The 15,797-nt window shown below is 38.8% G+C and overlaps 2 protein-coding genes across 5 annotated transcripts in view; one reads left to right on the top strand and one right to left on the bottom strand.

Moving 5' to 3' along the window:
• The window catches only part of Atg16 (Autophagy-related 16), a 402,094-nt gene that overhangs the window by 172,937 nt on the left and 213,360 nt on the right, over positions 1-15,797 (top strand). The gene's annotated exons all lie outside the window — the stretch shown is intronic.
• Positions 1-15,797, bottom strand: part of Neo (ZP and PAN domain-containing protein neyo) — a 130,931-nt gene that overhangs the window by 8,850 nt on the left and 106,284 nt on the right. For both annotated transcript variants that reach the window (XM_083092611.1, XM_083092612.1), the window contains exons 4-5: positions 5,532-5,868; positions 3,177-3,842 (exon numbers count right to left, since the gene is read on the bottom strand). In XM_083092611.1, the coding sequence (XP_082948737.1) occupies positions 3,177-3,842; positions 5,532-5,868 (1,003 nt within the window). The remainder of the gene's footprint in view (positions 1-3,176; positions 3,843-5,531; positions 5,869-15,797) is intronic.

Genomic DNA, 15,797 nt, shown 5'->3' with positions numbered 1-15,797 from the left:
GAACTTTTGGCAAATTCTGGTTAGAGACGGGACGCAATGCTGCATCCCATGGAGCTTCCCCTGACAACGATTATTTCTCTTTCTGTTTTCGATCTAGGATTAATAAAATTCAACGGCGTTGGATTGTTCTTTTTCGCGACGCGTTTATTGCAGGATTTCTCATATTTTATGCAGACAAATATTTTCCATTTATATAGAAAATGATATTTTAATGGCATAAACAATTAGAATTTTGTGTAAGAAATTATGTATGTGTGAAATGTTTTGTATTAATAGAATAGAAATAGAAATATTTTCTGACAGATAAGTTGGATAAAACTTGGTAATTTTTCTCTTACACTTACTAAAATAGTTTTATCTAATAAAAGACAGAGACACATTAAATCTTGGACAACGAATTTAACATCCATTCCATATTTAATTTTCTAATGTGTGATAGCTTTCAATGCTTTAATTAATTTATGTGTACTTGGAATAATTGCATTAATCACGATATTAATTCTTAGGTAATTTATCATTGTAATAGTAATCGATACATCATAAATATTTTTATCAACTTTGAAATAACGTAAATACTACCTAGTGTTCTTGGTAATAATTAATTATTAGTCATTTATTATTATAGCTCGTTCCGCGATTACGAGAGAGGAAGGCCTTTCAGCTTCCCAGATATTAAGAAAGACAAAGAATCAACAAGTAACTTCCTGCTATCGATATATCTCGGGTCAAACGATGCCCCTCGTTTACCAAGAATCAATGTTGCGAGCATTTATTACCAAATCTATAATGACGACATACTATTGCAAAAGGCGGAGATTATTGATAGCTGATAGCACGACGTATATCAAAGTTGTCTCAGGCGTTTTATCACTCATGCTGGTCGACGGGTAAATAGAGGTGCATACGGATAATATACGGCACGAGCGATTATACATGTTGATGCAATTTCTTCGAGTTACATTACGTTTCTGCAGATTAAAATTTACAAACACGCCCATTCCTTTTCCTATTTGATTAAACGAGAGAGAAAGAAAGAGAGAGAGAGAGAAATAGAAATTGAATATAGCGAAAGACTTTCCTCATATTTTTGTCCGCTCGACCAAATTCAGCAAGAGATCTCCAGTTTCGTATCTGACGCTCGACAGGAAATGGGGTTAACTCTCGTGATCAACCGCGGTCAGGAAACGAGATCAAGCAACACGGTGTGCACGTTCGAAACCGGAAAAGGGTTCCGTACGACGCTTGATACAGGAATGGCTGGATGATATATCTTGATACTTGGCGTCTTACGTACATATATATCCCGGTATATAAATTTACTCTTTGTTTCTACCACGACTGTTATTACTTTCTAATAAAGCGATATTGCTCCGCGGCCGTGTTCGCGCGAGCAAATGATGTGGAACGACGAGTTAACGAGGCCGTGTGCCTCTTATTGCTCCACCTTCGCTCCGACGCTCGTTCCTACCTGCCACTATCGTAACGATCCGTTTGTTTTACTCATCGACGCACCAAGCATCATCCGCGCGGTCCACGGAGGCTACAGCTGGTCAAATGTTGCGCGCGTCTCGAGCAACGTGGCCAAAGAAAACTCGCTTCGCATTTCCGCGTTACTTGTCTCGATGCAAAAGAAAATGTAATTGGAAAAGCCGGACTCTCCGGACGGAATGTAAGAACGAATACTCGAATTATCGGGAAACATTTTTACAGGTTTATTAATGTGCTCTGGTGCACCGCGGAATCGTATTTCTTGCTCTGCCTCGCGCGCGCTCCTGACGTTACATCGTGCAAGTCACGGTGCAAAATGTACGAGCGGTATATGTGTAATTGGTCTATCGAGGTCATATACGTGGCAATCGCCTACCTATTAACCGCGTAAGAATTATTGTACTTCCGCTCTAATGCGTTTTCGCTCTAGCTCACCCACGATACTTCACGCGTTGCGAAGAAAAGAGAGAGGATTAAACTATTTTTTCGCACGATCTAATGGGATCGCAAAGTCAATTCGCGTGTTACCTTATGCGGAAAACGCGGAAGTAATAATCAGCTCTACGAGCTCGGTCGTTTTGAACCGGTACGTTCCATTATTTAATGATCTATCTTCGTATATTTGAATGGAAGAACGTCTGTTCTCAATCATGTATATACGCGTCATCTGCGAATATTTTTCTTTCTCCTTTCCTTCTTTTTCTTTTTTTTAACTTCACATAAGACGGATCTCGCCGAGAACTCGCACGACAAGAATGTATTCAATTATTTAAACGTACTCGTATAAAAGTTACTTTTGCAATGCCCGTCAGGTAATTGATGAAAATCGAAATATCGAAGGATACGAATGATGATCGAACGAATCCCGCTCTTAAGCTCGAACTCAGCACCGAGGGTAATCTTACGCTCCCTATTATGGAACACGCGAAAGTAATGATCGTTGCCAGACCAATGTGCCCGCGTGCCAGGCATGTCACGGCACGTCATCGCCAAGACGGCGGCGCATCATCGACGCGACCTATTACAGGCCGGGCAAATTGCTTTCCATCATAAAATCCGTCCGAATGATTGATTAGCATGAAGTCAAATCGACCGGTTGACTCGTGCCCGCTTCCATCTCTCGCCTTTTTTCCACTCAGCTCCGCGTATTTCGAGGAGTAAACGCACGTGGCGCGTTTCTCAAGACGTCGACAAGCATCGACATTATCGGCGTCAATCATCTCGATCATCTCGAGGCCTTGTCGTTTTCAGCTGTCGTACCAGCGTCAAATTAATATATAATATATCAGTATTTATTGGTATATATATAAAAGATGCGAGGCAGCCACACGTATATATGATATCATATCCGCCCGCGGTTCTATAAAATGATAGTTTTTGCTCCCGCAGTTCTTCCTTTATTGCACTTCGCATCCGCTTACAGCTGCGACGCGCGAGATGATCGAGTACCAAGACGTTCTTGTTAGAACGGTGCCAAGAGGGACATTTAGCGCAAGTGTGCCGACTACATTTACTTGCTTGGAAATAGTTTTTCATTGCTGGCAGCGCTATGTTCATTTAAGAAAAGTAAAATCGTATCTATTTGCATCGCTCGACGATTATTTATTTCTCGATTGCATATTTATCGATTAGAGTACTTGTCACTTTTAATGATATTTATCACAGAATTAGAATATGTTGAGACTTACCTTGCCAGTGGTGGCCGATTTGTAAAGTGGTCCCATGATGACGTGATCGGTAGGGCAGCCATCGGAATCAATTAGAACGATTTCGCTGGAGTCGACACCGTCCATGGCGACTAGCTCACGAACGAAGATCTCGTACGGGCTGTTGGGATCGAGGATCTCGAATTTGAGCGCCAGAGGGTCGCCGACTTCGGCCGATGGGATAGCCTCGTTTCCGCTGCGATCGGTAATCTTCATGGCGACGTTCGGTGAGTCGACGATCACCTCCTCTGACAATGCGGGCGTGATGTCGCCGTGTACGCCGAGATCGACTTCATTAGACACGGTCTTGTTAGTGAGGTCGTACTGACAGGTCACAGCCAGTCCGAGATCAGAACTGGTGACGATAGTGTCGTGATGTTGGATAACCACGTCGTTCAAATACCGGCCGAGTCCTTGCTGCCTTATGTTACACTCGAGGTCGTCGTATGCCATGCGCAGTTCAAACTCAAGTGCACCCTTGATGTCCTGCACGCACGAGTTGGGCGAACCCTTTGCGTACACCTTGCCGTAGAAGAGCTTGCTCGTTTGAATTCTGGTCACCATATCGCCGGCGCGGCAATCGATGGTCACATTGTAGCAGGAGCTCAATTCGTACGTGGACGCTTCTGGTACATCGAGATACGGTTCCTGAAATTATCGTTTATTTTCGGATCGTTACTCATTGCTCACGCCCCGAATATCGTTTTTTGACGTAAATCGCGCATTAATGCGATTTGTCGTATTAATTTAAAAGAATTATAGCGGGCGCGATAGTGATAAATTTCAAAGTACGCGAAGCACGCGGATGTTTCGCAATTAAACTTCACGAAGCTACTCCACAATTTATTGATCACTCTTCTATTTTGTTCGTTTCACGTGGTTGGGAGATTTTGATAGCTTGCATAGGGCTTACACAAAAATTCCCAGAGAATTTATGACAAAAATCGAACAGCGCGAGCTGGGAAAAGGGTGCATCGGAATTCCACGCACTGTATTGATCTTTAGTGATATAGACCGCGCATAGCAATTAATATGTTACAATATTCAACAACAAACGTGAGTAAAATAGGAATGGTATAGTATCTGTGGAATTTATATAGAAAATACTGCCGATGGTCTTTTTAATTCTTTTAATTTTTTGCGTCTCCATCTAACAAATTTTGCATCTTATCGAGTTTGTTCTCACATTTCTGATGCAATATATTATATAAAATGACAATTTATTTGTTCAAATAATTAACCATACTCTTTATTTTCAACATCTAAAGCATCGCATTTCCATTTATCTGATATATCGAAAACCAATAATTATCAATCGCAAAATGATATACATACATGTGCATTTTCATTTATATCGTGCAAAATGATAATCCGCTCTGATTCACGTGCATGTCACTTTACAAAGAATTATTCGAAATCGCTTTATATGACGCTATTTATCGCTTTTCGTTCGAAGCTCGATGGCCCTCTTCGATGAAACAAATTAATCGAATATTGCACTGATAAATACTCTTGACAGTTTGTCCTATCTCTACAGTTACTAATTTGTATATTTGTGGAGATGCGTCTCTGTGATGCTTGCATAACCGCTCATGGAACCAGTCACGGATCCTATATGCATCCCCATCAGCCTTCCATTATACATATTATTTGCTTCTCTCCGAATGAATAATCATCCATGAAACTCGTATAGCCAATAAACTATTCATGCCGCGATGTGGATACGATATTTCAATTCACTTGATATTATTTAAATACATCATTACAACAATTATTCGTTTGCAGAATTGATTAATGATTGCATTACCACTTGTTCCTGTATAAAGCGCGGATAATCAAATTCCCGATGAATTGGTGGTCGCTAAATCTTTCTTTTGATTTTCTCTCGGAATACTGAACGCGATTCGGACTAACTCGAGTGTTATCCGAGAGTTCGATAGGGAAAGCGTCTGCGATGGAAACTCGATTTTCCGCGAATGCGCCCTCGGCGGATTGTTCAACCTGGTTTGCGTGTGTGCGACGTAATCGCATTTATAGAAAATCTCCACTGGCCCTTTCAAGAATCCGCAGTACGATACGATGAGCGAAACGACGGTCGCAAACGAAGTGGTCGCGAGATTCTATTTTAAACATTCCCCATAAATTAAATCACATAAAGCGCTCACGGCTCAAGCAACTAAATCGGAACGTGATAAGTGTATCTATTTCTCGCGGAGCAAGAACTTCATTGTTAATACGTCAAAATCCTTTTTTCGTGTTACTATTGTTCGCTTATCACAGAATATTGGCGTAACATTTTTATAATCATTTTATAAAACTCTATAGAATTTTTCCTACCTGAATATCGGAGAGAGTGGCACGGGTATGATGACTGAGACGGCAGACCATGTCACCAGTATCACCGTAATCATAAGAATGGCAACGGAATGGCGAATTCAGGCACAATTCTCGACATTCATCGGACGTGCCGACATCCTGATAAACGGAGTCCACAGTTTTCAATATTCGGCCGGTCAGTTTCTTGAATTCGCAAAGTTTCACTGGCTCTTCCACGCAATGATTTTCCAAATAATCCACTCCTTTCGCTGTCTGGAAGGCATTTGAACCGGCAACCGTCAATCTATCCATATCCGAAAGTTCACATTGCTTGGTGGCGTTGGCATAATTTGCAGATCTGAAATCCAGAGAAAAATTCTTATAAATAATTTGCTGTAAAGCTAACTACGAGCTACTTATCTACAATTTGCAGAGAAAATAAGTTCGTTGATACAAGAATTATCATGAGAATTATCACGAGAAACTGTTGTATATAATTTCTTCGTTTTTATTAAACGAATTTATTATTATATGTATTTATTTTATTTAGACCTTAGTAATTAGCTCGTATTATTGGCCCTAGAATTTTTAATTTTTATTATTGCTTTGCAACACACGAGCAGTATTAATATTATTATTGTTTAATTTTCGTTTTATAATTCTTCCGTTCTATGATTCATACCTTTTATCATTTCTGAAACTTTTCTCGATTTCCGAAACTGATAAATAATCTATATTGACCATCGGAAAAATTATTCACGATTACAGAAATATTTCTTTCAGATGTATAATGCAAATAGCAATAATATTTTATCTCCCTAACGATTTTCTAATTTTTTATTATATTTTATTAATAAATTATTAATAAAAAATATTATCTTTTAAAAATAGTTGAGCACATTTCCAAATATAAACTATTCCAACGAATATGATATCAGCCTTTTATATATGTATATATAAGACTGATATATGTCGCGTCTAGACGGAAAATTGAAATCAGGGTATTTAGAAGTCAAAAATAAAAGAAAGAAATGTAATCCGTTTTATTCATCATGTACAGCGTCACTCGTCTCACAGTATGTAAAAACATACGAGAGGACGCACGTGCTCTCCGTATAATCATTATACCCATGTTAATCTCGGAAGGCACAAGTTGTAAAGAAAACACCCACGCACGAACAAATCCGAGCGCGCATCCGGGTTTCGTTTCCAGAGTGGCAGCGGAGACACGACGGCACGAAGTCTGTCCTCTAGAATAATTGCTTTCCGCCACGCTTTACTGCGCCGTAATAATGCGTGGTTAATGATACTATACGAAACTAAGCAAGAAACAATTAAGAAGATGCTAATTTACTAATGCTCCTTTTGGGACGAGAAGAGGAGAGGGAGAAGAGAATGTTATATGCTCGATTTATTTTCATTTCTCTCTTCCGCGCCTACCACGTGTATCTCATGGATAATGTGCATTCGGCATAAATTGAGAGAAAAATCCGTTACGATGTATGCCAATATTTGTAAAATTTTAACGGTGAGAATAATCTACAAATTTGAGTAGCAATTTCCGATAAATTAAACATCCATTCATCTTGTAATTATGAATCAATTTAAATTTGATGAAGCGATGCTTGCATTAACATTTCAGGCACTATGTGAAAACGATACAATGACTTCTATGAGCGATCGATACTAGAATTTCCTATTTAATTGGAGTTCTTTTGATTTAATTTAATTATGTGATTAATAAATGTTTCGATAGTATATTTTAATTAAGTTATAGCGACAGTTAATTGATTTTCGTTTCACATAATAATTTACAAATAAAAATCCAAATCTGAGAAAAATGTTTTTGTAACCGTGAATAACTTTGCCGCCGGTCAATATAGATTTTTTTATCAATTTCGGAAATCGATACAAGTACCGGAAATGATGAAACATTTGAAATATAAAACGGCAAAATTATTCGTGGTTACAAAAATATTTATCTCGAGCCTGCATTGCGTATGTACACTGGTCACTATAGAATTGTTCTGTAAACATTTATATTGCTTTATACATATCGATGGGAAATGATAGTATTTTATTGCATATGCCGCATGGAGCAGTATATTTTGTCATATTTTTATTGGATCTTTCTTTATATTCATCACATGATCTTCCTGTACATGGTTACAGCCAGTATAACAATATTTTGGATTGTTTGATATCGATAGTAGCTTCAAGGCTTAATTAAAACGGAATATTGCGCGTTGACAATTTACTAATAGAAACACAGCATTTTACAAATACATATATGTTTACAAAAATTAAATTTTATAAAATTGTACAATGACTGTGATGCATCTAATCTCTCGTAATCTTACTAATTTTCTCGAAGCAAATGAGTACTCGTTCGAACAATCAAGATTATCATGATTATAATCTGTTTTCTCGGGTCTGCAATTTTGTAAATCGATAGGGAAACGAGAAGATATTAAGAGTAGAGGCATAGAACGCGCTGCCCATTAGAACATGTGCGGTCGCATTCTTGTCGCAACCGCAACTTCCTCTATTCGCGTCCGCTTAATGTAGCGCGCGTAAACGCGTGTTCAACATACGCAACATACTTTCGAGACAAGAATGCCTAGGAAAATTGCGGCTCCGGTTCTTTTGTACCTCGAGATCACGTCTTCACCTCTGGCCGCTCTATAATCCAGGATTACGTATTTCCCGCGTCGAACATTTACCGGATAATCCGGAATATTTTTCGACTTGGCCGAGACATTGAAATCATTACCATCTTTTTCCCTTCTCGAGGGAAAGGATCCGAAGGACTAAACAACGGAAAAAATCGCAGACGAGACTTTTCGCCGTAGCATTCTCAGATGCTCAATCGGCATCATCATCAACTCAAAGTTTATCCTCGGACTGGTATCCGGACTGGCGATAGGGGTGGGAGTCGCTCCCGCGAGGCCCGAGCGGCGAAGGGTGAAGCCGCCAAATTTATTCCACGTCGCTCCATCGATTTTAGATTATATTGCCTTAAGTCCCGAATAATATTCATGGGTGCCACGTTATGATTTCAATATTCCCGGTGGTGGCAAAGTCGAAAAATCACCGCAATCTTATGCGGTCGGGCGCGATAAACCCCGGGGCTCGATCGAGAAATATAATCGAATTGGTAGCGGTCGTCTGTAGTTCCCACGATTATCAATGTGCCTTTCGTCCTTATATATATTCCGTTCCTCTGCGTTGCCATTTCGCGAATCGATAGCCATGGTTGGAGGGAGAAGGGGGCTGCCGACGTGAACAGAGCGCGGTACCGCGACAATGGTCCGCAGTAAAACCGACGACGCAAAATGAATGGGTCACGAAAAACGCGTTCCCAGCTTTGTTTCACAGCGCTGGTGCATCAAATATATGTATATGTGAATGAATATTTGCTCGTTAAATCAACAAGTTTCGGTCCAATTGTTCGTGATTCAAATACAATAATTGTCCGATCCTGTATGCCGCCTCACCCCCCCATCCCTCAGCCTTTCGTCGGCGCAATACGTCGTTTATTATTCATTTTATACGCAAATGCGGACAATCGCTTTTATTCGAAAAATTATTTTTAGCCTATTCACTGATTGCGCCGCGTATTGATTATGGGTACTCTCCGGAAGATTTGTCATTCACGCTTCGTTAATGAAGATATCAAATCGCGTTGCATTGGATACAGCATCTCATTATCGCTAATAGACATGCAAAAACTATTAAAAAAGCCTCGTTTGAAATCGCGTTACCGCAATGGTATAAGAGCCGTAGTGACGCTACTGAGTTGAAAATATACGGGATACTATAAAAACATATTGAAATTGCAGCTAACGAGTTGCCGTAAGTTGCAACAAACCCGCGATGTCGCTAATGATGATGGAGTACGTCAATCACTCTTGCAAAACTAAAAGCCGCGATGTACCTCACAGTTTTTCAAGCATAATTCATGCAGTTTATTACGAATTATTAATTATACGAGGAAAATAACTATATGACTGACGAAAAGAATGATTATCCATTGAATTGTTTTGGTGCAAAAATAATTGTGATAAAGTGCTTTAAATTTTTATGAAATTTTTATATCACTTTATACAATGGATATGTTATGCTGTAAAATGTTTTTTGTCTTCCATGTCGACAGCTTGACATTGTAACGATCATGGTACGTTAATTTATAGTGTAACGAGATTTATTACATTGCTTGCGCGGTGAATAACGTGCCATGCACACAGAAGGAATAAAAAATATTATAATTATAAATTCCATTTTTTGTAAATTAGAAACAGAGTAAAAGCAGATTAGAATATTTATAATGTTCGCGTAGTATCTTGTTGCTAGTTCATCGCATATCCATTCTGTAACTTTATATTATTTTTTATTTTTTTCTGTAACTTTACTTAACACGAGTACTTTTGGAATAATTCTACTTTTAAGACAACTTATATATATATATATATATATATATTATATATATATATATATATATATATATATGTATATAACAGATCGCTTTTCTCTTGTTTTATGTAAAACATCTTGTTCGTTGTATATTGTCAGCTAGCTTTTTGGGTGGCATTATCATCGAGAGTTCTCTACTTAGGGAGAAACTTATGCGACGAGATACGGCCACTAAAGGCCCGGCCTCTCAAAGTTTATTTCGGACAGGCGATTCGGGTATCTCCCATGGTAAATAATTAATAGATGAAAGGGTAAAGTTTACACAACGTGTTTCGCACTCGTGTCTCCTTCCACATCTATCCTTTCCCTAATTAAATTGATTAAACTCTTTCTTACGATTTTTAAATTATTTAATATTAAATTATTAATAATAAATTATTAGCATATTTTTCTGTAATTAAAATCCAACATTAAATATTTTGTTGAAATTAAATGAAGAATGTTATCTATTTTCAATTTAATTCACGAAAAATCTTTGTTTTTTTCCATGCATTGTATATCTAAAACAATCTGCTATGCGATATTTTTCTTACAAAGAGAAAGCTTTCTAAAGGCATATAAAAATTCAGAAAGATATTATTTTTCTATAATTATATACATAAATTAAAATTAAAAATTATTTAATTAAATAAAGAATATTCTACTTTCACTTTAATTCGCGAAAAATCTTTATTTTTTTCCATTGCATTGTAGATAAAAAACAATCTCTTATGCGATATTTTTCTTTAAAAAAAAGGAAGCTTTCTTCAAAGACATAAAAATCCAGGAGGATATTACAGTGAACCTGAAATACGATGTATAGTTGACATGCCTTTTTCTGTCTCACGACTAGAATTCCTGTTACCTGCGATAGAGCAACATGAGCCGATTGCAAGTCTGGCGATGTGGCACGAGACACAGGAAGAGATACGAGAGTAAGTTGAAAGTCTATTGCGCAACGATAAAGCCCCTTCTGATTTTCTTTCCTTGATTCGGGACAAAAGTTACCCGGCGCTCGTCTCGTACGACTTAGAATAAACATCGAGGGAAACTTTAACCTTCCAGGCAGATGTTAAATGCGAAGTTAACTGCGACGGGACGATATTCCGTCCGTCTTCTCTCTTTTCAACTTGTTTCCCTTTTTCCATTCTCTCCTATCTCATCGTGTTACCGCTCTATCGTAATTCTCTTTCCACACTTCTACGCCATACTATTCCGTACAAATGGCGAGACAAAAAAGACAGGCCGGATCAAACCAGCGTGAGGAGGGTGAAGATGAAGTGAGCGAGAGCGCGGCGCCGTCGGTGACGGTGGAAAAGAATTACAAGTGAGTCGCCCCGCTGCATCTCGATGAATCTCGAATTATTCTTTCCGCTTGCTACGGGACTTTCATCACAAAGCCACCTCAAAAAGGCAGTATATATATATCTATATACCTATATTGAAAGATGTCAATCGTAAAAATAATTTCACTCCTCTAAGTTTGTCGTTTGCTGATAGGAATACTGATTTTTTGAGAGTTCATCGAATAAACATTGACAGACGAAGAACTACGCAAAAGGTACTTTTACTACATTGTTAATGTCGATTCGTTATCGAAAAAGCATCATTTAGATTTTCCGTACCGTTCTTTATTCAATTTTGGAATTATTAATAAATTCTTGTTTAACGAAAATCGATAGAATGGGATAAGCCGTTTTTGCCGAATAAAATTTTCAGCAAGATACACATAATGAAATGGAACTTTTTCTGAATATTATCGAAAATTCAAGACAATTTTAATTTCACGATCAGTTATCAATATGTGTTCAATGCTAACAATTAATATGGAGATCGTCGATAGAAGAAGAGATTGAAAGAATCGCGCAAAAAGAGGTGATACATCTTATATAGCGATAAACGTTCACAGTTTTAGTACAACCTAAATCGTTCCATCGATCGCAAAATCGACGATAACAACTAAATAAGGAAGCTATACAAAAACCATCGGGGGAATTTGCAATATTCGATAACAAAATGTGTAATGTGTGTATTGGGCGTGTCGCATCATGTACGAACGTATCTCAAGTATGTCCATATACGGAGTATAAACGGCCAGTAAAAAAAAAAGCAAAGTTAATTTGCATTACTTTTTTGCGATTGCTCACTTTGCCCTAGCCCGTTGACCCGCAACGTTGGTTGGGTAATCCCACTAGACCCGGATAAGCGACGATATTAATGATCGTTGCGTAAAAACCAGCGCGGCAAATTTCATGCACGCCACCGCGCCCGCATATCTGGTAACATTATTTAGCCTCGTGCTCTCTGGAATGAACTAATCAGCTTTATATTGTGTATATACGGAACATTGGAGGCAAATCCTGCGTATTATTCATAAACATATATCAACAAGATACTCACGTATGCGGCAGCGTTTTACAACGCAAATTGTGTGCGCGATTGAGGGAAGAATCTCGCGGAAAGTATTTTTAGGATGACAGCTTTCGCAGGTTATTTAATGAAATAATAACATGATATGGTATGAAAGTTATTCTTGGCAAAATATAATTTATGCAGAAATTACTTTGTACATATTTCTTAAAAACATGTATGAAGAGAAATTGAAGAATGATATTTTTACATGAAAGTTTTTCTACTTAATTATTTTGCTACTTAACGATTTTACGTTTATTCTATGATTGAAGTTATTGAACGATTAATTAGTTATATTATCCCATTAATAATAACAATTATCCGCGTAGAGAGGTTCGTAATATCTTGATTGCAATGTAAATTACAAGTGAATGCGATTTTCATAATGCCAAATGCTAATGACCACACATAATTCTATAGGATTTTAACGCAGAGAAATCCATATTTCATACGATTTTAACGTGTTTATCATATTTCATTTTATTCATTGCGTGGCGAGGAAATGGTTAAACAAATTTATTCATTTCTCATGATTAAAATTACAGTGACGCATGTGCTAATGTCTGCCCAATGAAAGATAAGAGCTTAATGCGGTGTCACAGAATGATGGGGAAGGATATGGATAGAGAGCCACTCTGAGAGGGTGAGGGATTTCGGCGAGCGTTTAGCTAGCTGCCGGCAAGCTTTGGTCCACCATCCTGCACCACCTCCGCGCTATTACTTGGAGATATACGTCGTCTACGCAATCCCGTGATGCATCGCGCGTTCAGCCGCGGCTGCGAGGCGAGACGCCCTCTCCACGAAATTCTCTCTCCTCCTCTCTCCATTTCTCTTTCTCTCTCTCTGTCGTCTCACCCTCATCCCTCACCATCTCTCTCCATCTGCCACCCCGGCCTTCCTCTTGCTTTCTCGACAAATGGCCACAATTACGTACATGTGCCAATACATAACCCACACCGCTAGCCGCGCCTCTCTCGCCAGCCCTTCTTCGACAAAGTGCACCACCACGAGTAGTCGTTCGTTTACTCTCCAATGTTCTCGTCCGATACCGCACCTTCTCTCTCTCACGATTCACTCTGTCGTCGTTTGCCTTCCTCTTTCTCGCTTTTCCCGATCCTTTTCGTTTCTTTCGCTACCTGGTTTTCTATTTCTCTCTTCTCTTTTTCGCTTCTTTCCTGCGCTCCTCTTTTCTCCGATACTATCACGATAGACGCGTAAGGTTGGAAGAAGAGAAAAGGTACCGGAACTCGCTCGTCGACGAGTTATCCACCGAAGCAAAACGAGACATCGTTTACGAGTACGTCGCCGCGCGCTTTCTCAAGCTGTCGTCGCGATCGCGCGGCTTTTACGGGGATACACAGCCCCGGTTAGGGCATTGTTGGCGAAGGAGCAAATACATGAAATTAAACAGGCCGCTGGTTGTCGACGCGACAAACACAATACCAATGCACGCTTAATTTTTGTTTTCCTACTTTCTTCGTAAAACGAGTATATTCCAAAGAGATACATCTTTCCTTCTGTGAAACAGTATTTTAATTCTGTCTGAAAATATATAATTATGTATAATATTACAATATTATAAAAAGTTACTCCACATTATGAGAAATTTTATTTCTCTCAACTTGATGCAAAGGGACGCGATATCTATTGATACCAGAAGGTTATTATTGCGGTGAATGATGAAAGTTACAACGATATTTAAAAATGTTATTCGTGGCATGATTAAGTAATTTGATTGTTGTAAAATCAACCGTCTCCCCTATGGTTTTTGCGACATGCAACGCGAAGAGAATAATATTTAATCGTGATGTATATTGGATTCGTATTGCATTATGTTAGATTTATACTTTATATTTCGCATTTATCGCTCTTTTATAATACACTGATTACTTTCAACAACGCTAAGTGTTTCGAATTAAAGCCGCGTCGTGAAAATTGTAATAAAATAAAGCTCGGTATCAAATAATCCTCTGTTTTCTATTGACTAAGATTCTGACGCTCCATCGCTGCTTTCTTGAAGTAAACTTGTTTGCTAGGAAACGCAAACACGATCGAATCGCGTATTGTCTCAGGTTGACACAGTTAGTCTCTGACGAGCGGAAACGAAATTTCAGACCGGCGTAATCCCGATAATGGCTGAGCGTCGTTGTATCTTCGGTAGGAGTTTCGGAGAAATCTCGATACTCCCAAGAATAGAACGACCGGTTTACCGGGTGGAGGATGGAGAAACTTGTTCTATCACAAATTGGGAAACGGAAGGTGGGCGTCAGAAGATGCGTTTACCGGATAGATGTTTCCACAAAGATATATACTCATACATGCGCGTTGACGAACTTATACACGACAGTGTGTCGAGATTGTATGCGCGCGGATGTGTGTGTGTGTGTGTGTGTATATGATGCTCGATATAATTACGATAAAGTTAATGTAAGGGTGTCAGGTGGCCCAGCTGGTACCGCGGTCGATCGACAAAGACAGGGGATGTAACAGGTGCTATCTCGCGAGTTTCGTAGTGTTGGCGTTTGCTTTTCTGCTGTGTGTCGATTAAACCGGATATATTTTGTCGAAAGTTTGAAAGTTTGCTCGTACGCGTTCCACGAGCTTTTTCTCGCCAAAGATGTCATGGAATCCGAATCCCGGATTCGTATCCAAGTCGTACCTCGATCCACCATGTTAAAAGCAAAAAGCATGACAGTTTGCTAATTTATCGCGTACACTCGGCGAGCTGTAGCAGCCACTGAATCTCCATGTTTTGCATCGAGAGACAAGGATATAGCAATTGGCCGCAATGGCCGGTCGAGCTTCAAAGTGTCAAAGGAAAGCGCATTGCGGTAATCGATAACGAGAATTGAATCCTTAATCGTAAATCTTCACCTATATGTCAGCGGTTCCAATTAATAAATATACGCTACGACTAATGAATCGCGGTCTATTTGCACGATATATAACGAAACGGTAATTCCGTTCTGATTGCGAATTAATTACTTATATCACTCCATTTGCATATGCAAATTGCACAACCGACCTGTAGACAAGGAGGCATTGAATGAGAGGAGGGTCGGAGGAAAGAAGGTTAATGCCACCATCGTCGTCGGCACGACTATGCGCGAAAGAGAGATAAAGTGGAACAGAAGGAGAAGTGCTGAGCAATGCCGAGGATATCTCATATGTATCGCGGAATTCCTTTCTATCGTGAGCTCTTGTAACAATCCTTGTTAACGACATTTGATAGTAATACCGCTATTAACATACACGTCGATCGGAGAGAACAACTCGTTTCACTAAATATATATATATATATCAATATGAAAATGAAGAAATTTTGTATAACATTATATATTTTTTTTAAATGCATCAAATTTTCTATATCTTAAAGTTTTTATTTTTATTTTTCTCAAAATTACTTTATTAAAGAAAAACGCG

Source organism: Camponotus vicinus, unplaced genomic scaffold, assembly GCF_025532165.1.
Source record: "Camponotus vicinus isolate PSW18456_S1 unplaced genomic scaffold, iyCamVici1.0 SCAF_2, whole genome shotgun sequence".
NCBI classification, from domain to species: domain Eukaryota; kingdom Metazoa; phylum Arthropoda; class Insecta; order Hymenoptera; family Formicidae; genus Camponotus; species Camponotus vicinus.
Note: the sequence above shows the minus strand (reverse complement) of the source record. Positions and strands in the feature narration are given on the sequence as shown.